The sequence below is a fragment of the Rhincodon typus genome, chromosome 23, assembly GCF_021869965.1.
Source record: "Rhincodon typus isolate 14 chromosome 23, sRhiTyp1.1, whole genome shotgun sequence".
In the NCBI taxonomy this organism is placed as follows: domain Eukaryota; kingdom Metazoa; phylum Chordata; class Chondrichthyes; order Orectolobiformes; family Rhincodontidae; genus Rhincodon; species Rhincodon typus.
The window spans coordinates 5640381-5661775 of record NC_063354.1 but is presented as its reverse complement, the minus strand read 5'-3'; the positions used below and the strand labels follow the sequence as shown (position 1 = coordinate 5661775).

The window sequence follows — 21395 nt, the reverse complement described above, 5'->3', positions numbered from 1 at the left end:
CGAGTTTCAACTTAAATATTCTCAACCAATCATGTGCCAATTCTCTGTCCTCTGTCCACAGTTCACAGTTCAGCTCACTCAACTTTGATGTTACGCCTGTAAGGATTTTGAATTTAAGCAACCTCTCGTTGTCTGAAAGCTCACTATACAGTGCGTTCCTTGATTTGAGAAAAGTGACACTTTTGAGATGGTGCACCATCATCAGTTGAGATGGAAACAAGTTTCTTGATTGTAGTGTTTATCTCGGGCATTTTTTTTTGTATTTGTTGTAGAAATCCTCACCCCATATTTTCTTTTTAAGGGCCAAAAGGGTGAAAGATCTTCTTTAGTTCTAATATCCTTAAAAACTATGTGCAAAAAAAAATCAGCTAGTCTCTGCCAGTCATGTCATTCATCAAACTGTAGGGAGAAACATTCACAGTCCTTCAGGTCCTGCTCTAGTTGCTGAAACATCTCTTTTGTCAAAGATTCCTGTCATTCTGCTACCGTGGAAACAACAAGTGATATGCGCTGGACTGCTGTTATTATTTCTTCTTTCTTCTTAAAGTCTTTGAATAAAGACTGGGCAGCCACAGTCTTTGCTTCTTGAATTACTTTCCCATCTGTGAATGATTTCTTATGTTTTGCCAGAAGTTGACAAATGCAAAATGATACTTCATTGCAGGCTTCCCTTTTGCCTGTTTGACTGTTGAGCTTTCAACTTATTAACTTGCTTTATCTGAAGCTTGCTGTTCAAGGGAGCTCTATCTTGAATTCATTGTGCATCATGTGGTGTCATTTTTTCCTTGCCAGTACACCTTGTGACATATAAGGCAAATGATCTTCTCTTTACAGTTGTGAATAGAAATTAATTTTCCAATTCTGCTGCACATTTTTGGTTTCTTTTTAGATGGTCCAATTTAATTGCTCCATCTTGTCATTTGTGACATTACTCTACTGCTGGTCATATTGCAGGTAAGCTCTGAATCTGTACCTCTGAAGCATCCAGGATGTTGTAGGCTGCTTTCAAGTGTGAAGGCACTGGAGGTCATTTCTGGATTTGCAGTTTAGCTCCAGAGCTCCTGGTTGGCTTGCATTGCTGCAATGTGTGATGCAGCAGCATTCCCTCTAATTTTTTTCTCATCCTTTACGGACCAATTAGGTAAGCAGCTGAAGTAGTACCCTGCCGGTCATAGGATCATACAGTGTGGAAACAAACCATTCAGTCCAACTAGCCCATGCTAACCAAGTTTCCCAAACTGATCTAGTCCCACTTGCCTGCGTTTGGCCCATAACCCTCTAAATGTTTCCTATTCATGTACCTATCCAAATGCTTTATAAATGTTGTAATTCTTTAATAAATCCTTGTATAGGTAGATGCTTTAATAATATTTTAGCATAACTTAGCTACAGTAAACAGCTTAAGTTTCAATATTTCGCATTCATTTGTTTGCATTGTCACAACAAAACTTGCTTTACCCTGCAATTATAGTCCACCTGGAGCAAGTTTAAACGTGATGCAACAAGCTGGCAAGGCCTGTTCAGAGCATTTTACTTTTCTCTAGCCACATGGCTTCTGGAAGCAGAAGTGAAACAGTGGCGTGATAATCGATGTGCATGTGGTGAGGAAACTGAGCAACTGATGAGATCAAATGTCAGAGAACAGGGTGAGAATGTGGGCAGTGTGTGAGACCACTCAGACTCTGCAACCGACCAGTTAATCGCGATCTAAGTGTTGAAGACCATGAATTTACAACATTACATAGATATTGCATGCGAGTGTTTGCCACTAAATCATCCAAATGCTTATTAAAATGAAACCCCTAAAAAAGTGATTGTGTGTGATGGCTATATTACTTAATGGCAGTACTTGTACATTAAATGTTCGATAAGTAAATTTTTAATTTCCATTGGTAGATGCAATCCCGATCACACAACTTATAATTTTGACATTGAGTTGGTTAAATGTATATCTGATTGAAACTGACTTTCTGTATGAAATGGTTTCTTGGTCGAGAACTGAATAAACTTAATTGACAAATTTAACTTAAGAACACATGGTCACTGTCTAAAGTCAAAACTCAGTTGAGCTGTTTGTCTTTGAATACATAACTGAAACATTGTCTCTTAACCTATAATTAAAATTGTAAAGAAGTATTTGTTGTTGAAACTTTCCATCTCACACTTGTAAAAACAAGAATGCCAAATTCCAAATGCTGATGACGAATTACACTACAATAGAAAAGGGTGATAATTTGGCTGGTAAGTTAACTGTGGCTGAGAAAAGAATAACAAACTATAGCTGCCCCAAGCTGTCTGATGTTTAGACGATTTGTAAGGCTTGAACATATTTCCGTTGTTTGCATAGAACGGGTCTCTGCATATGAATGCATGCCACTTCTTCTATAGAACATGAGTCAGCCACATTATGAGCTTGACTGATAATTTAAAGAGTTGATAATAAAAGTATTGAGTAAGTTTTCAACAATAATCAATTTATGTACTACCAAGCAACTGTTTGTTGGCTTGTTTTAAAGTAACTGTTAGCGCGCTCGTGATTAGTCAGAGTCCAACAGCACGGAGCCAAGCCCTTTGGCCCAAATGGTCCATGCTGACCAAAATGTCCATCCACGCTAACCCTTTTTCCCTGCACTTGGCCCGTATCCTTCTAAACCTTTCTTATCCATGTATTTGTCCAAATGTCTTTTAAATGTTGTTAATGTACTCGCCTCAACCACTTCCGCTGGCAGCTCATTCCATATGTGTAACTCCCTCTGTGTAAAAAAAAAAAAGTTGGCCCTCAGGTTCCCATGTATTCTCTCCCCTCTTAGTTTGAACTGATGCCCTCTAGTCCTCGATTGCCCAAACCTGGGAAAAAGACTGAGTGCATTCACCCTATCCATGCCTCTCATGATCTTATACGCTTGTATAAAATCTCCCCTCAGTCTCTTGCACTCTAAAGAAAAAGTCCTGGCTTGTCCAACCTCTCCCTATAACTCAGTCCCTTGAGTCCTGATAACATCCTTGTAAATTTCTTCTGCACTCTTTCCAATTTAATAACATCCTTCCTATAGCAAGGTGACCAAAACTAAAAACAGTACTCCAAGTGCAGCCTCATCAATGTTCTATACAACTGCAATGTAACTTTCCAACTTCAGTACCGTGACTGATGAAGGCCAGTGTGCTAAAAGCCTTTTTCACTGCCCAGTCTACCTGTGACTCCACTTTCAGAGAACCGCGCAACAGAATCCAATGTCCCTCTCTCCTTAAAGCCCTACCATTTACCATGAAACTCCTACTTTGATTTGACTTTCCAAAATGCAACACTTCACACTTATCTATATTAAACTCCAATTGCCTTTCAACTGATCAAGATCCTACTGCAATTTCTGATAACCTTCCTCACTGTCTACGATACCGTTTAATTTAGTGTCATCCACAAACTTACTAATCATGCCTTGTACATTCTCATCCAAATCATTAATATAGATAACAAACAACATTGGGCCCAGCACTGACCCCTGAGGCACACCAGTAGTCACAGGCCTCTAGTCTAACAAGCATATGTTGTTCAATCATGGACTCATATCGAGCAAGAGACATTTGGTTTGCATTTTGCAATTGCAGGCTGGTTGTGGTCTGCATGTCAAAGAACTGACGCGATATATTGTTCATTCAGTTGGCTAATCAGCGGATATATGACTTAGATACTTGGTACATCAATGGCACTGCTTTCGTTCATGCAGGATTTTGTTTAGTTGTGTGGTTGGTAGATTGTCTTTTTGTATGGATAATAGCATCCTGTTAGTGGAAAATATCTGTAGTATAAATTGTTTCGATTGTTTGAGCTTTGGCTTTCTCATATTTATGAGTACAAGATGAAAAGCTTCGACAACAGATCTCTCTTTTCAGCAATATGCAATTTAACCAAGTGACTATTAATGTAATTATGAACTGTCATGGCATTTAAAAGTCCATATTTATTACTTTAATATTCAACGTATGTCCCAATATTCATGTGAATCACTTAAATCATTCGGTGGTTGTGAACTGCTACCATCTGGAGATGGAATGTTTCAATTGCTGTTCTAATAGACTAAAATACTCTAGATGACCAGTGAGAACTGGAATCAGCAATATGTTCTGCAAAACTGATGTGTGAATAATTATGCAGCGAGTCGAATTATTGCTTAAACAAGAGATAGTAAATTTGTTTTCTGAGTAATGAGGTATAAAATATACATGGATATGATAAAGACTATATATACAAAACGCTTTTCTAACCATCAATGGTCATGTTAATATTCAAATATGATTTTCACCATTTACTTTCAACAAAAGGGTGTTCTTAACTTATTTTTGAATACTTTCCACCTTAGTAAAATATTTTTCTCAACCATTGTGTGTGCTTCGGAGGTCATATTATTGTCAATGTATTACAGATTGAGTTTGTTGCATAGTGTCACAGCAGTTTTCATATGGCTTGTATTAACACAAATTTACAGTAGTGTAATTAAGTTTGAAATGCAGTTAAACTTCTAGATCATCTTGAATAGATTGATCGTATGATAGATGTTTGCCTGCACACCAATCGTAGCCCCCAAACTGCCCTCAACTGCAACAAAAACAGTTTCTTTAGCTGTCTCATTCATTCTTGAAGTATGAAGAGATTGTGCAGCAACACATGATAGCTTTAGTTTCTTGAGAAAGCTCTTTGTTGAATTTGACTTGGTGTGTAGTTAACGAGGTCCTGCAAAGTGAGAATAAGGTTGTCATTGTGTTTCATGAAATAAGAATTTGGATTTATATTGCACCTTTCATGACCTCATACAAAGTGCTTCTCAGGCAATGGAGTACTTTTGAAATGTAGTCACTGTCGTAATGTAGGAGGCATACAACCAATTTATGACACAGAGCAATGTGAACATGACCAGGTGTTGTTTTATTGATGTTGGTAGAAAGAACAATATCAGCCAGCACATGCGGGAGACCAGCCCACTTTGTTTTTCCAAAATAGGGTCATGAAATCTTTTGTGTGTACCTGAGAGTACAGACTGAGCTTCAATTTAACATCACATCTGGAAGAATGTACTAATGGTGCAGCACTTACTCACACTGCAATCATACATTACCCAAGATTTTGCCTTCTAGTCTTCAGAATAGGTTGTGAACCCTTGATCTTCAGATTCAGTGCCACCAAATGAGTTATGTCTGGCACTTCCAAAAATGTAAGGTGGATGGTAGTACCTTGTGCTCCACCAGACTAATTTTGTTCTGACTGTCCATTTAAGCGTGCATTATTATCTACAACCACATGTTCCATAAAGTGGTATAATTATATGATTTTGCTTAGAAATAAATAGAATTGAAAACAAGTCAGTCAGCCCAAGCTGTCTGCCTAAGCACTGACCGTTTGTGCTACTTGAAGTCACGATCACATTTTACCACCAAGTTCCTATTTTTTCCCACTACTTTTATCTTCATCCACTCATATTATATTGAATGCTGACATTTCTACTTTAACTATCAATCGTGGAAATGAATTCCATAGTCTCAACTTCATAAAGTTTCTGTTTGTTTTACATTTTGCAAATGTAATTTTGTACTTAATTAATCTTGACTTCTCAGCAACTTCAGACAATCTGAATCTCTCCAACATGTTGATTTTTGTCATGATACTTAATACATCTGCCATGTAATATTGTAAGTTTCTTTTTAACAAAAACTATATCTTGTGGCACTATATATATCTATTTGATCTGAACCAGTCAGCTTGCTAGCAAATCTGTTGTATCTCCATTAAAGCCTCAAGGATCATCTGATAAACTGAGTCCACTCTAACTAGATTTTATGAAGGTTTTATAAAGGATGATCATTTTAAGCCCTATGATAAAAAATAAAACATTATTGATTTTTGTGTCAGTAATTCTCTGCCTTTAACGTCTTGTGAACAAGTAGTATTTGATTGCACTGAGCTTTCCTCCATTTAGAATATAATTTGCAGTTTTTTTTTGTCAGTTCACATATATTGAGATTGAATTTAGTCCACTATTTTAGCCCATTTCCCCCAAGTAATCAATACCTATTTGTACTTCCTTTAATCTTTTATCCCTCTTATTTTGGTGCCATCTGAAATCTCAAGGCCAGCTTCTAGGTTTAGCTTTAGTTTCTTTACAGACTGGATGCATTGGTGTACACAAAAGATTTTGGAAGTACTGTGGATGACAGTTATTCCTATCCTTTTCCTTCCTGCAGGTCATCACACCAGCAGGTGGCATGGTAGCACTTCGAAATTGAAGTATTGTCAATGCTCTGCAAGTTCACCCCTCGTCTTCAATAAGACAAGTTCTGAAGTTCAGATATTTGTTAAATGCTACCATCAATAAGACAACCTTTAATATCAGATGTTGGTCATGCATTTTCAATTCGAAAACTGTCACTGCTCAATTTTTTGCCTGTCAAGGTGTATCAAATGGCATTAGGAAATTGTTTTCCTTCCTCTAATGATTGTCAAACACAGATTCTGTCAAGACCTTAAACTCAAAACCTATGTCTATGTCCATTTTTGTTGCCCTACCAGCATCTTTATGGGCTTTGCAATTGTGATTATTAGTATATTAGCAATTTATGCAAACTTCTTGGCAGTTGGAGAGAGTGCGATTTCATCGTCATTCTGTGAATCTCTGCTGAACAAGGATTCTGGCGAATTTATGTGTAATGATCCTGCACAACACTATCTGTTGTGTGTATTTAGGACAGTCAGATTTTTAGACATCGTGGTTGGGTGTTAATGAACATGTGAGTTCATGAGCTGACTGAGCATGGCAAGAACCAAAATTGATTCAATAAGTAAGTTACTCTTGATTAAGTGCCACTTGTTAGAACTGTTGATGAACCTTCCATCACTTATCTGATGATTGAGGCTAGATTAATTGGGCAGTAATTAGCTGGGTTGGTGTTTTCCTCTTTGTGGTTAATTTTCTGCTTTGCTGGATGGATGCCAGGATTGTAACTGTAATGGAGCAACTTGACTAGGGGTGCAGCTCGTTCTGGAGCACAAGTCTTCAGTACTATCGCTGGAGTAGCTTGTGGTCCTTGCAGTATTATGTGCTTTCAGCCACTTCAGGTAAAGTGAATTGTATTGACTGAAGAATGGTATCTGTGATGCTGGGAATTCAGGAGGAGGCTGAGATGGATTGTCCCTTTCTTAACTTCCGGCTGATGGTATTTACAAATGCTTCAGTCTCCTCTTTTGCATAGAGGTTCTGGGCTCCTCCATGATTGAAGATTAGGATATTTCTGGAGCCACCGCCTCCAGTAAGTTGTTAATTGTTCATTATCTTTCTCGACTAGGTGTTGTAGGACTGCAAAGCTTAGATCTGATTTGTTGGTTGTGGATTGCTTTACTATATTTATCGCATCGAGCTTGTGCAGTTTGGCTGCAGGTAGTCCTTTTCACCAGGCTTTTAGGTAAGCCTGGTGTTGATCCTGGTATGCGCTCTTGCAATCTTCATTGAATCAGGATTGATCCCTTTGTTTGGTCGTAAAAGTAAGTTGGAGAATGTGGTTAGAGTTCAGGTTTCACATTGTAGTTGATGGTGATTCGGCTGTTGCTGATAACTTTCATTGCCTCATAGATGTCCAGTCTCTAGTTGTTGGATCTGTTAAAATTTATCCTGTATGGCAGAGTGGTAATACCACATAAGACAATGAAGGGTATGATCAGTGTGAAGATAGGACTTAGTCTCCACAAAGAATTTACAGTGATCACGCTTTGCATAAGTGATGTGAACAGATGCATCTAGGACAGGTAGATTTGTGAGGACAAATCCTTTTCTGGTTAGTTTCCTTACCACCTGCCGTAGGCCCAATTTAGCAGCTGTGTCCTTTCCAAGTTGGCTAATCTGCTTCTACTGATCCTCTTGACATTACTATTTACTGATTTAATCTTCAAGTAAATAGTTCAAAACTTTCCCTGCCGCATTCAGGCTCTAACTGATGTATAATTATGCAAGTTAGCCTCTTTGGAAAATTGGTAATACATTTGCAGAGGGCTCGAAAGCTGCAGTTTTGATAGATTCTCCATGATGCTCTTGCTTTTCTTTTAAGCCATTTGGGTGCTTTCCCCACTATTCTTCATTTGTGAGATTGGTTTACCTTCCAGTAACTCACTGTTTTCTGTTCTCCAGTGTCTCTTCTCCCCAAAACAAACAATTAATCATTCACTTTTAACTGAAGTTTGCTTTTTTTAAATTTCTGTGTATCTACAGCATTCCAAACCAGTGCTTTGTCTTAAAAAAATTTTTGACAACGTTGCAATTTTCTTTTAAAAGCTAAACCTGTTCCTGATCTAAAATCTTAAGTGATAGTGTTTTTTCCAATCTCATTTAGCTGAATCTACCCTATTTCATCTACTGACTTCACATTTTGTACTTTGTGTTTCCCTCTCTACTCGAGTCTTAAATCTATTATGTAATGTCAACCACTGGCAATACTCCCCACATTTAATGCAATCTACCTGGTTTATTTCATTTTTCACATTCAGAATAAGGAATGCCTTTCCCTTTCTTGAAGTACTGTACAGATTCTAAGAATTCTTCAGTCTCAATTTATGAGTGGTCATTCATATCTCCTGAATTAATAGTTTACTTACTCCTGTTAATCTCTGGAAGCTTTCTACAGATATTCTCTTACATTGACTTCCCACAATTTAGAATCCCTACACAGTCTGGAAACAGGCTATTCGGCTCAAGTCCGAAGAGCGTTCCACCCAGACCATTTCCCAATCCACCTAACCTACACATCCCTGGACACTACAGGCAATTTAGTTAGGCAAGCCCACCTAACCTTCACATCTTTGGACTGTGGGAGGAAACCGGAGCACCCGGAGGAAACCCACGCAGACTCGGGGAGAATCTGCAAACTCCACACAGACAGTCGCTTGAGGCTGGAATTGAATAACCACCAAGCAGCCGTGCTGCCATGTTTGCAGGGTAGTCCCACTAATGTAACAATTCCTGTTTTAATTTTCAGTCCTTTGCCATTATTGATTCTGTCTAAGCTTCTTTTTGTGAGATAATTTTTAATTCTTTTTCATTTGTTTACTGATGAGTCCCATAATAGCATTGCCTTCTGTATTTTGTTCATATTTTGGGTACTTAAACTCTCAGAAGCTGAACTAATATCCATAGTTATCATCATCCCTTTATCAAACTGAAAACCACAGCACACAAAGAAAGCAATAATTTCCTAGACACTGCAGTATTTAAATGGTACAAGAAAACAGGTATCAACTAGCAACTGATGCTTTTTTTTCAAAAACTAGTTAACAATTGATAGAGGCAACCTTTCTCTCATTTGTCACTCCATGATTGATTTTCAACAGCAAATTCACCCAGTGACCTATATAGTTTGAACCCTTCAGAATAGCATTTTCACCTCTGACTTAGAATTTCAAATCACTACAAAGACGTGTGCACAAAAGCCTAGGCTACCATTATAAGGCAATATGAAGGAGATTACAACTTACAGTTTTGGAAGTGCCATCTTCCAGATGAGATGCTAAACAAGCACCTCTCTCAGGTGGAAGTAAAAGATCCCATGGCACTATTTCAAAGAAGAGCAGTGACCCTTCTCTCGTGTTTCAGTCAATATTTATCCTTGAATCAGGGTTGGTAAAACAATGTATCTGTTTGTTATTGCAGTGTTATTTGTGAGAGTTTGCTGTGCACAAATTGACTGCTGTTCTGCTGACAGCACCAAATATAGTTCAAAAATACTTCATTCATTGTAAAGCGCTTCGGGATGTACGGAAGTTGTGAAAAATGTTACATCAAGAAACTTCTTTCAGATGTTTATCCCTTCCTCAGCTTTGAGATCTTGAACTCAGGAAATATCAGTTGGAAATAGCTCCCTCAGATCTCAATGTTGAAGGGTTGTTAGATGGCCTTCAGTCTGGGCATTGTGTGTACCAATGTTGGGAGGAATGGATGGCTAAAAAAAAATTGGGTTTAGCTGGTGATTGATTTACAGTTGATATTAACGTAAAGCAAATTACCTTCTGTAGAACCCCATCCTACGTGTGTGTTTTATACAATGTTCAAAACCACTTCTTTCTATATGTTACAGCCATGTAATTTTCTTAATGAGGAAACAATTGAATTTGTACATAAACATTGTATAAATGCTTGAAACTTTTTGCCTTTGTAATGTAATTTTTTTTTAATTTACAGGTTCAACATTAAAGTAAATTTATATCTGGTAGCAAACTTCATGCTTACTGGTGTTTCGGGTGGTGCTAAATATGCTCAAGGTGGCCAGCTTTTTGCTCGCTTCAAACTCACTGAGACTCTTTCGGAAGAAACTTTGGCTGGACGATTGGTAATGACCAAAGTCAATTCTGTCTTGCTGTTGCCAATAACTAAAGAGAGGTCCATGCAAGCCCAGGGAACCAAAGAAAAAGTTTATGAAGCCATGATTGAGGAAAAAACTAAGGAATGCATTTACTTGAGGTTGACCAAGGATTGCTGTGAGGAGCTAAAACTTCGAGCAGACAGAGAAATGCAGGTAATTTATGTTGCTACTGCTTGTTTTATACCTTTATGTTTACTACATTCATTAATAAAGTGGTTAGCATAGTACAGGATTATTGCCACAGGATAGTCTGGACAAAGTATTACCTGTGGGGAGACTAGCATTTTTTACACAAGGAGCTTGGACACCTTCATCAGATGGCTTCATTTTTCTCCTTAGATTTTTCATCTTAACATTTTTCATGTGATTACCTTCACAATGTTTCAAGCTGCTCCCATGAAATGTAGCCTTTCTAACCAGCAGAATGGATGAGCGATGTCCTGAAAGACCAGTATCTGTGTTATGTGGTGACTAACGTCAGCTTGGCAGTTGCTTTGATCATTAAACATTAGAAACCATACCAGATCACACTTTGAAGACAAATAAAACAATTTACAATCGAGAAGCTATACAAGAAAAGGATATAATTTATGGGTTTGAATTTTTAGGTCAGGTGATGTCTGTAAACTGCCTAATACTAGTGTTCAATCTGAAGCTGTCTTAGCTTAGAACAGCAAACATGCCTTGGCGTCATTGTTATGTATTGAGCAGATTGTCTTCAGATTTTAATGTCATGCTGCTACCTTGACAGTGATGAGATTTGCATAGTTCACAACAATGTTATAATTGTCTAGACTAGAAGAATTAATTGTACCTTTTGGATGTAAAGAAAACTGTCGCTTTTATGGTTATTTGAGTCTCTGTGTATCGAACTTGCCAATATCTGTTTCTTGAATTCTGAAGAATAGACATTGTTTCAACACACTGAAAACTTTGGCCATGGCCCAGAATGGTTAACACAATGAACAATTAAGGCATAGAGACCATGAGGGTCCCATTTTGGAAGAAGGCCAGTCTTTGCTGCACTATCAGCTGAAGCAGCATTCGAGGAGAAAAAATGGAAAATGCTGGAAATACTCAGTAAGACAGGCTGTGAAGCGAGCAATACCATTAGTGGCATAGGTCAGTGATCTTTCATCAGAATTACGATCAGCAGTGTTTTCCTTTTGTATTCAGGCTGTTTAAAATTGGTACCATAATTCCTCAATTAGGAGAGGAAAATTGGCATTAATTCTCATGGCATTAATTCTCATTTTTCTTTGGCCATCAGGCATGGAGAGGATCAGGTTTTTGTATGTAATAGTTCCTATTGTCAGTTAACTGCTGGGATGAATTTCCAGAAGGTGTCAATGGGTCTGTACTGCAGCATAAATCAGTACCTTCAGGAGAAAGGAAAGGAGAAAACTGGCAAAGCAAGTTAAACATTTTCCACACTTTTTGTTCTTGGCTGGGGAAAAAAAAATGAAACTTTTGGCACAACTATGAGAACAACTGTACAAAAAGTTAATTTCTTTAAAAAAATTGTAAAATTGGACAAAAACTTATCTCCTGAATATATAATCTAATCCAGTGCAGGTCTTATAATTGCTCTTCTTCACTCAAACTGAACAAGTCATAAAGATGGAAAGTTTGCTTTGAACTGAACTGAATTTCACTGGTTCAGTGTAAATTATAAACTTTGAATCAGGCTTCAAATACCAGATAACTTTGGTTTCACAATGCCATTTAATGGTGCTGGCATTATGGACAACAATTTGTAATTTGAATTTTTGTTTCAAAAAGGGAAGGTACTGCCATACAGACAACAAAGGGGTCAAAATTGGTCAGGTTCTAGAGCGCTAAATGTTAGTACCAAATATTGGTGCAGATGTCTTTTGAGGTTTGATGATGGCAACTGGTAAATTTATATTCCAGATTTAGAAATTGAATTTAAAGCTCATCTCTGGTACGGTGACTGAAGCAATCATCAATAGTCCTAAAATCCTATTTAGTTTACCAGTGTTCTTTAGGAAAGGATAGTCAACATGGCTTTATATGTGGGAGATTGTGTCTTACTAATTTGATTGAATTTTTTGAAGAAGTGCCGGAGAGGATTGATGAAGGTGGAACATGAGACATTGTCTATACAGACTTCAGTAAGGCGTTTGACAAGGTTCCACATGGTAGACTGGTTAACAAAGTTAGATCACATGAAACACAGGGAGAGCTAGCTATTTGAATACAAAATTGGCTAGAAGGTAGGAGATGGAGGGTGGTGGTGGAGTGTTGTTTTTTGGACTGGAGGCCTGTGACCCAGTGGTATGCCACAGGGATCAGTGCTGGGTCCACTGCTTTTTGTTATCGTAAGTAAATGATTTGGATGAGAATATAGGAGATATGGTTAGTAAATTTGCAGATGACACCAAAATTGGTGGTGCAGTGGACAGCGAAGAAAGTTACCTCAGAGTACAACGGGACCTTGATCAGATGGGCTGATGGGCAGAGGATTGGCAGATGGAGTTTAATCTAAGTAAGTGTGAGGTGTTACATTTTGGTAGAGCAAATCAGGGCAGGATTTCTACACTTCATGGTAAGGTCTGGGGGAGTGTTGCTGAACCAAAGGGACCTTGGAGTGCAGGTTCATAGCCACTTGAAAGTGGAGTCACAGGTATATGGGGTAGCGAAGAAGGCGGTTGGTACTCTGCATTGAGTATAGAAGTTTGGCGGTTATGTTGCGGCTGTACAGGGCATTGATTAGGGCACTATTGGAATTCTGTGCGCAATTCTGGTCTCCCTACTTTGGAAGGATGTTATGCAACTTGAACAGGTTCAGAAAGCATTTAGAAGGATATTATCAAAGTTGGAGGGTTTGAGCTATAGGGAGAGGCTGAATAGGCTGGGGCTATTCTCCCTGGATCATCAAAGGTTGAGGGTGATCTTATGGAGGTTTATAAAATCATGAAGGGCATGGATAGGGTAAATACACAAGGTCTTTTTCCCAGGGTAGGGCAGTCCAAAACTAGAGGGCATAAGTTTAAATCTTACCCCCCTCACCTTAAAAGGGACCTAAGGGGCGCAGAGTGGTGCACGTATGGAATGAGCTGTCAGAGGAAGTGGTGGAGGCTGGTCCAGTTACAACATTTAAAAGGCATCTGGTTGGGTATGTGAATAGGAAGGGTTTAAGAGGGTTATGAGCCAAATGCTGGGAAATGAGACTAGATTAATTTAGTTCTGGTTGGCATAGATGAGTTTGGCCGAAGTTTCTGTGCTGTACCTCTCTATGACTCTCTGTGACTCAGTCCTTAACTACTTTGGCTTACATGTGACTCCAGGGCCACAAGAATGTGGCTGACCTTCGAAATGGTTTAGGAAGCAATTCAGTTGAAAGATATTTAGGATTGGTCCAAAACGTTTGGCCTTGCCAGTTGTTCCCACACCACATGAAAGAATAAAGAAAGATATCTGACGAGTGAAGGTATAAAAAATACAGTTGGAAAGACATGATTCGGCATAAAATTTTATCTCATTAACTTGGTGCTGGTTTTCAGTTGAGGGTTTTGAACTGCAATGCATAGGTTAATAAATATGAATGTAAGTTACTTCATTGATGGGCCACTTGATCTGTTTTTTTTGTCTGCTATACAGTTTTAGTTTGAGTAGACACCTCTTATTGTACACTGTCATATCTCAACATTTGATTTTGACTGTCATTTTGTGATCTTCAGGGATCTGCTTCAGGTTTGAAGTAAAAGAGCCAAGTTCTTCACCAAGCTTTAGTTATAATTAAACACTGTAAAGCGAATGCAGAAAGCTCATTTTACTCTGCATTATGATTTTAATTCTTGGCTTTGACTGTTTCAGGACATCGAACATACAGCATAAGAACAGGCCCTTTGGCCCACCATGTCTGTGCTCAGAATGATACCATTCTAACTAATTCCATCTGTCTACACGTGGTTCATTGCTTTAAATTTTTCCCCTACCACCTTAAACCTATCACCCCTAGTATTTCATATTTCCACCTTGAGGAAAAGACTCCAACTATCCACCCTATTTGTTGCTGTTATAATTTTATATACTTCTATCTGGTTGCCCCTCAGCTTCTGACACTAGCAAAATAATCCAAGTTTGTCCAACCTCTCCTTAGAGCTAATACAGGCAACATCCTGTTATAAGATGAGAGGCAAACACTTCAGCTACACTTGTAAAATATTCTACAGATGTAAAAGTAGTTTTTTAAAAAATCTCACATATTCTGTTGCAATGCTGCAGAAAACAGTCTGTACTTTATTACAGATTAGTTATCTGTAATTTGTCTTGTACAGAGTCAGTAATTTTTAGTTAGGGAAATCTTATTCAAACAACTTTGTTTGAAAAGACTAATAGCTATAAGTAAAAGATTGCAGTTTCTGAGTGCTGATGTAATCTATGATGCAATCATAAAATGTCGAGTTTAGTCAGCTTCACTTGACAGGGTGATTCCTAGGAAAGGGCTTATCCTATGAGAAGATATTGGACAAACTACGCCTATATAACGAGAGTTTAGAAGAATGAGTAATCTTATCATTCTATATAAAAATTCTTAAGAGGCTTGCTAGGATAACTACTGGAAGGATGTTTTTCCTAGCTCATTGGTCCATCATCAGGGGCTATGTCCTCTGTATGTGGCAGTGACCAGTTAGGACTGGAGTGACAATTTTCTTCCCTGAGTTGTCAGTTTTTAGAATTCTATATCTCAAAATATTGGTGCCGGTGTTGGACTGGGGTGGACAAGGTCAGAAATCACACAATACCTGGTTATAGTCCGACAGGTTTATTTGAGAGCACAAGCTTTCAGAGCCTTATTCCAGGTATTAGTGAGAGAGGTAGTATCAGACACAGAATGTGACCCTTTGATCTTTAGCTTATAAATTCTAGGTCTGATACTACCTCTTTCACTAGCATCTGAAGAAGGAGTAAGACTCCGAAAGTTTGTGTTTTCAAATAAACCCATTGGACTATAACCTGGTGATTTCTGGCCTCAAAATGTAGTGGATGCTAAGTTTTTGAGTACGTTTAAATTAGAATTTTTTTTGGATGTTTGGGTGCTACAGGAATCAAGAGGCATGGGAACAGTGCAGGAAAGTGGAATTAAGATAAAATGTCAACTGTGAGCTTACGGAATGTTGGAGTAGTTGAAAGATTGAATTCAGCTCTGTTCTTTCGTCCTGCAGCAATAAACAATTGCAATAATATTAGTTTCCTAAAACAGTTAATGTTTTTAATATGATGGGGACAACAACAGTTTTAGTTTGATGGGCCACAATTCTGTTTGCATCCAAAGGTCTGGTAAGCAGCCCAAAGGTGAGTGTTCCCTTTCCCTTGCCCATGCAGTTAAGGTGATATCATACTGTGCCTACCACCTTTTCCAGAGTCCATTTATAACAGCTGTCAACTGTTGAAGGAATGATTGAACCCAACAACTGATCTGTTATGCAAAAGTAAGAATTGTGTCAGTTTATTTGAAATTTATTCCTGCTTGCCTGTATCAAGCTCCTTGGAAAAACAATTTCCATTCATGTTTTTCAGCTCCAATTTCAGGGATGTTGGGAATCTCCTCATGTAACTACTCCTTCTTTCACCATGTATAACGTTGATGCCATCTCACGCTGTATGCATGGCACTTTTGACAGGAGGCTGAAAATATGATTTAAAAGCAGATTTTGGAAATAAACTGTATTAATTTAAAAACTTGTTCGTTTTTTTGTACTGTGCATGTAAGCTGCATACACAGTCCCTGTTTAAATTATGTCAGTTTGTTTTTGTTAAGACACAGTGTACTGAGGCTGATGCAAGACTATTGGCACCTATTTATTGGGCATTTTTTGAACTGCTTACAATTACCTTATTGATTTATAGGTTGAACTTCAGTTTCAACTTAACCGCTTGCCCCTCTGTGAAATGCATTATGCCCTGGACAGAATCAAGGACAACAGCATTCTCTTTCCAGATGTCTGCATGTTTCCTACAATTCCCTGGAGTCCCATCAGGTATGGTGTGCCAACAATGTGGCACTTGAGAATGTGGCATTAATATTACATCACGCATGCAGCTCGCCACAGATGGCTTTATTGAAGCTATTATATAGGATTGGCTACATTTCTTAGCCCTTCACCCATCTTTTCAAAAAGATAAGATTGGTTTGACTGCTCCTGTGACCAAGAGAAGAGTGGATTGCAATAATTTGCATTCATGTATATTCATGCATACATTCGGAAAATGTCAGGAGGTGGTGTTTAACCTGGTAATTGTGATTAATAGTTTGTGTGCAGCTAGCAGCTTGTAACTAATTGATTTTCATATTTAAAGTTTTATAGAATTAGAAGCTCACTGGTTTGATAAAACATGCAGAAAATATGGAGAATGCTTTTAATTGCATTCATAAACCCAACAAGGTTTTTTGAATATGAGTCCACACAACATAAGCTTTCCATATGCAAATATTTAGTCTAATTAGCATCTTGTGCGTAGTTCCCGTCTATTCACTTGAATGAGACTCTTCTGTTTCAATTTAACATAAAATGCTAAGCACCTTCCATATAAAGAAATTGCTGCCTTCTCTTGTGTATAGTGCTGCAAGAAGAGTAGACCTGCTACTTACACAGTGCTGAGAGAATAATTACCCTTTATGCACCAACTAAAACTATGGACTCTGTAGCTTAGTGGAAAAGTGTCCAATTTGTACTGTTAAAACCAAATGAGTTCCAAATAAAAAGGTTGGTCCAAGGTCCTCATCAATAAACAGATGGTCCTCCTTTATGACCCAGTTTTTGGAAACTATTGGAGCCTTTACAAAGAATCATCCTTTCTCTCTTTCACAAGATTCTTTGGCTGATTAATTTGATACAACACCCCAAATGGGATAAATTTGTCAAGCCTTAAGAGGGTGTGTCAAACTGCAGCAATTGATTCTCCATTATGAATGTATTTATTTCTAAATGTAGTTTTTATTTGTGGGGAGCATCTGTATAATTTGGTATATCTTGGTTGGGATGTTGTAAAAAAGCATTTATTAAAAACATTCTGACTTTTTAAGACATGCTGGCTTTAAGGGCTACATAAGTTGCAAATAGCTGTTTTGTTTTGTCTTACTGGAGTAGACAATGGGATGAGCAGTTGGATCCCCGGCTAAATACTAAACAGAAGGAGGCTATTCTGGCAATCACAACTCCACTTTCCATCCCACTTCCTCCTGTTCTCATCATCGGTCCCTATGGAACAGGAAAAACATTTACACTGGCTCAGGCAGTCAAACACATACTGAAACAGCAGGATACAAGGTGAGCTTTCTATTGCAACAATATTTCAGCACACAATGACAGTGTTCTACTTTACGTTCACCTCTTTCAAAAAAGAAACACCATTTTTTTGAGAATTGAATGGTAACTAATGATATGTTAATTTTAAAACGCATTCCATTCGTATGATGTTATAAGGGCTGTGTCTGTGACCTGAAGATTCTTTCCAGCAAAATAACTGAACGATACAGTCCAAGAAAATTTCTTGAAACAAAATGTGGATAGACCAACTCGAGGAGGGGGGCGATACTGGACCTTGTGTTGGCCAAGTGACTGATCTCTCAGTGGGAGAGTATTTTGGAAACAGTAATCAGAACTCTTTAAGTTTTAAGATAGCTATGAACAAGAATAAGTCAGGATCTTGCGGGAAGGTACTAAATTGAGGGAGGGTAAATTACATATTAAGTAGGAGCTAGGAAGTGTTAACTGGGAAGAACTGTTATCAGACAAATCCACATTTGACATGAGAGAACTGTTTAAAGACCTGCTGGGGAGAGTTCAAGACTGGCATGTTCCAGTAAGGAGGAAGGACAAGGATGGCAAGGTAAGGGACCCTTGGATAATGAGGGAGGTTGTGATTTTAGTCAAAAGGGAAAAAGAAGCGTATGAGAGGTTTAGGAAGCTAAAGTCGGACAGGGGCAGTGAGGAACATAAGGAAAGCAGGAAAGTACTTAAGCAGGGAATTAGGGGAGCATGAAGGGGCCATGAAATGACCTTGGCAAGTAGAGTTAAAGAGAACCTCAAGGCATTCTATAGACACATTAAAAACAAGGGGATAACTGCGGAGAAGGTAGGACCACTCAAGGATAAAGGAGGGAACTTGTGCTTGGAGGCAGAGGATGTGGGGAAGATCCTAAACGAGTACTTTGCATCGATATTCACCCAGGTAAAGGATATGAAGGACAGTGAGATTTGCGTGGAGTATGCTAATTTGCTAGGGCATTTTGGCATCAAGAAAGAAGTGGTTTTGGATCTCTTGAAGAGCATTAAGATCTCTTTAAGAGCAATGAAGATGTGAGGATAAGTTCCCAGAGCCTGATGGTATCTTCCCCAGGTTGTTGAGAGAGGCAAGAGAGGAGATTACTGGGGCTTTCACCAAGATCTTTGTATCCTCACTAGACACTGGAGTGGTCTCAGATGACTGGCAAGTAGCCAATGTTGTTTCACTGTTCAACAGGGGAAGTAGGGATAATCCAGGAAACTATAGACCGGTGAGTCTCACATCGGTGTTTGGGAACCTATTGGAGAGAATTCTAAGGGATAGGATTTATGCACATTTGGAAAAGTATGGCCTAATAGGGACAGTCAGCATGGCTTTGTGCAGGGGAGGCCATGTTTTAGTAATTTGATTGAATTTTTCGAGGTGATGATGAAGGTGATCAGTAAGGGTGGAGCAGTGGACATTGTTTTAGTAAGGCTTTTGACAAGGTCCCTCATGATAGGCTCATCTAGAAGATTAAGATGCATGGGATCCATGGTGACTTGTCTGTGTGGATTCAGAAATAGCCTGCTCATAGAAGACAGAGGGTAGTGGAGGAAGGGTGTTTTTCAGGTTGGAGGTCCATTCCGCAGGGATCCATACTGGGAGCTCTGCTGTTTGCGATATATATAAATCACTTAGATGAAAATGTAGATGGGTGGGTTAGTAAGTTTGCAGATGATACAAAGATCATTGGAATTGCGGACAGTGCAGAAGGATGTCAAAGGATACAGTGAGATATAGATCAATGGAAGATATGGGTGGAGAAATGGCAGATGGAGTTTAATCTGGGTAAGTGAGCTGATGTACTCTGGGAGATCAAATGTTAAGTAAAAGTATGTAGTTAATGGCAGGACTCTGAACAGTGTTGATGTACAGAAGGATCTTGGGGTTCAAGTCCATAGCTCCCTGAAAGTGGCCACACAAGTAGATAGGGTGGTAAAGAAGGCATATGGCATTCTTGCCTTTTATTGGTCAGGGAATTGAGTACAAGAGTAATATTGCAACTTTATAAGACTAGGCCACACTTAGAGTACTGCATTCAGTTCTAGTCGCCAAATTACAGGAAGTATGTGGAGACTTTGGAAAGGGTGCAGGGGAGGCTTACCAGGATGCTGTCGGGATTAGAGGGTATGAGCTATAAGGAAAGGCTAGAACAACAGGGTTTGTTTTCTCTTGAGTGGCAGAGGCTGAGGGGAGACTTGATAGAAGTTTATAAAATTATGAGATGCATAGATAGGGTTGACGGTCAGAATCTCTTTCCCAGAGTTGAAATGTCTAATACTAGGGGCATGCATTTAAGGTGCGAGGAAGAAAGTTTAAAGGAGATGTGAGCGGCTGGTTTTTTACACAGAGAGTGATAGGAGTCTGGAACACACTGCTGGTGTGGTGGTGGAGGCAGATATGATAAGGGCATTTAAGGGACTTTTCGATAAGCACATGAATATGCAAGGAATGGATGGATATGGACCAAGAGCAGGCAGAAGGGGATAGTTTCATTTGGCGTCATATTTGGCACAACATTGTGGGCCAAAGGGCCCATTCCTGTGCTGTACAGTTCTGACATCCCAGATTTGATTCCTGCTCTGTGTCAAGTTATGTGCTGGAAGGATTGCTATAACTGGCTCTGAAGATCTTGAAACAATTAGTTAGTAATGATCAGTGCAAATGGCTCATCAAGACTAACAAAACTGGCCCCTTTTGATTGTGACCTCAATCTAGATGTATTGCAACATTGAAAAGTTACCCATCCTTCCTGCCATTTGATACCAATAATACGTTGCAACCAGGGCAAATGGAAATGATAAAGTCTCTTAATGTGATGACAGTAGCTGATCCATGTTGAGTGATGAGGACTAGGTAGAATTTGACTGCAACCATAACGGTAAGGTATTGATTGTATCCACAGTGGCTGTGATTGGATGTTTATATGCAACCTGAACCATAATGTCAGTCTTTTCAAAATTGGGGTGGCATGGTAGCTCAGTGGTACCTCACAGCGCTAGGAACCCGGGTTCGATTCCACCCTCAGGTGACTGTCTGTGTGGAGTTTGCATGTTCTCCCTCTGTCTGTGTGGGTTTCCTCTGGGTGCTCCGGTTTCCTCCCACAGTCCAAAGAAGTGCAGGCTGGGTGGATTGGCCATGTTTGGGGATGTGTAGATTAGGTGGGTTATTGGGAGATGGGTCTGGGTAGGATGCTCTGAGGATCAGTGTGTACTTGTTGGGCCGAAGGTCCTGTTTCCACACTGTAGGGATTCTACGATGATTATAAGGCCAAAATGTTGAGCCTATGAAACAGAGTAGTGGATGGCAGATGAGTATCCTTGCGAATGTTAATGGACAAAGTGCCAGCATCTGTAAAGAGCACGTGGCAAATGATTATCTGCACTAGTTTTGTTCTAGAATTCTGCTAACAAAGATTGCAGATGCCCTGTATGTGAGATATCAAGATAATGCTCTTTAGCTCTTGTCATAATTACTTGCATTAAAATCCATCATCTGCCAGTATAGTTGGGATTTTGAAGTTTAATCTAGGTTGCTACAAAACACTCTCCAGATGATTGCATTTTCAGATATCTTGTTACCCTGCCAAGCTATTGTTTAAAAATGGGGCTGGGTTGAACCAATTACAATGGTGCATTCCTGGTTGATATCAGTTTTCAGGGAACATGTGATGTAAGAATTAACTTAGCAGTACTATAGTGCGT

The 21395-nt window shown here is 38.9% G+C and overlaps 1 protein-coding gene across 6 annotated transcripts in view; it reads left to right on the top strand.

The window, feature by feature from the left end:
* The window catches only part of helz (helicase with zinc finger), a 273419-nt gene that overhangs the window by 97959 nt on the left and 154065 nt on the right, over window positions 1–21395 (top strand). For 4 of the 6 annotated variants that reach the window (XM_048610735.1, XM_048610736.1, XM_048610733.1 and 1 more), the window contains 3 exons: window positions 10212–10545; window positions 16270–16400; window positions 17508–17690. In XM_048610735.1, coding sequence (XP_048466692.1) covers window positions 10212–10545; window positions 16270–16400; window positions 17508–17690 — 648 coding nt within the window. The remainder of the gene's footprint in view (window positions 1–10211; window positions 10546–16269; window positions 16401–17507; window positions 17691–21395) is intronic. The other 2 variants (XM_020511475.2, XM_048610734.1) reach the window with 1 other exon arrangement.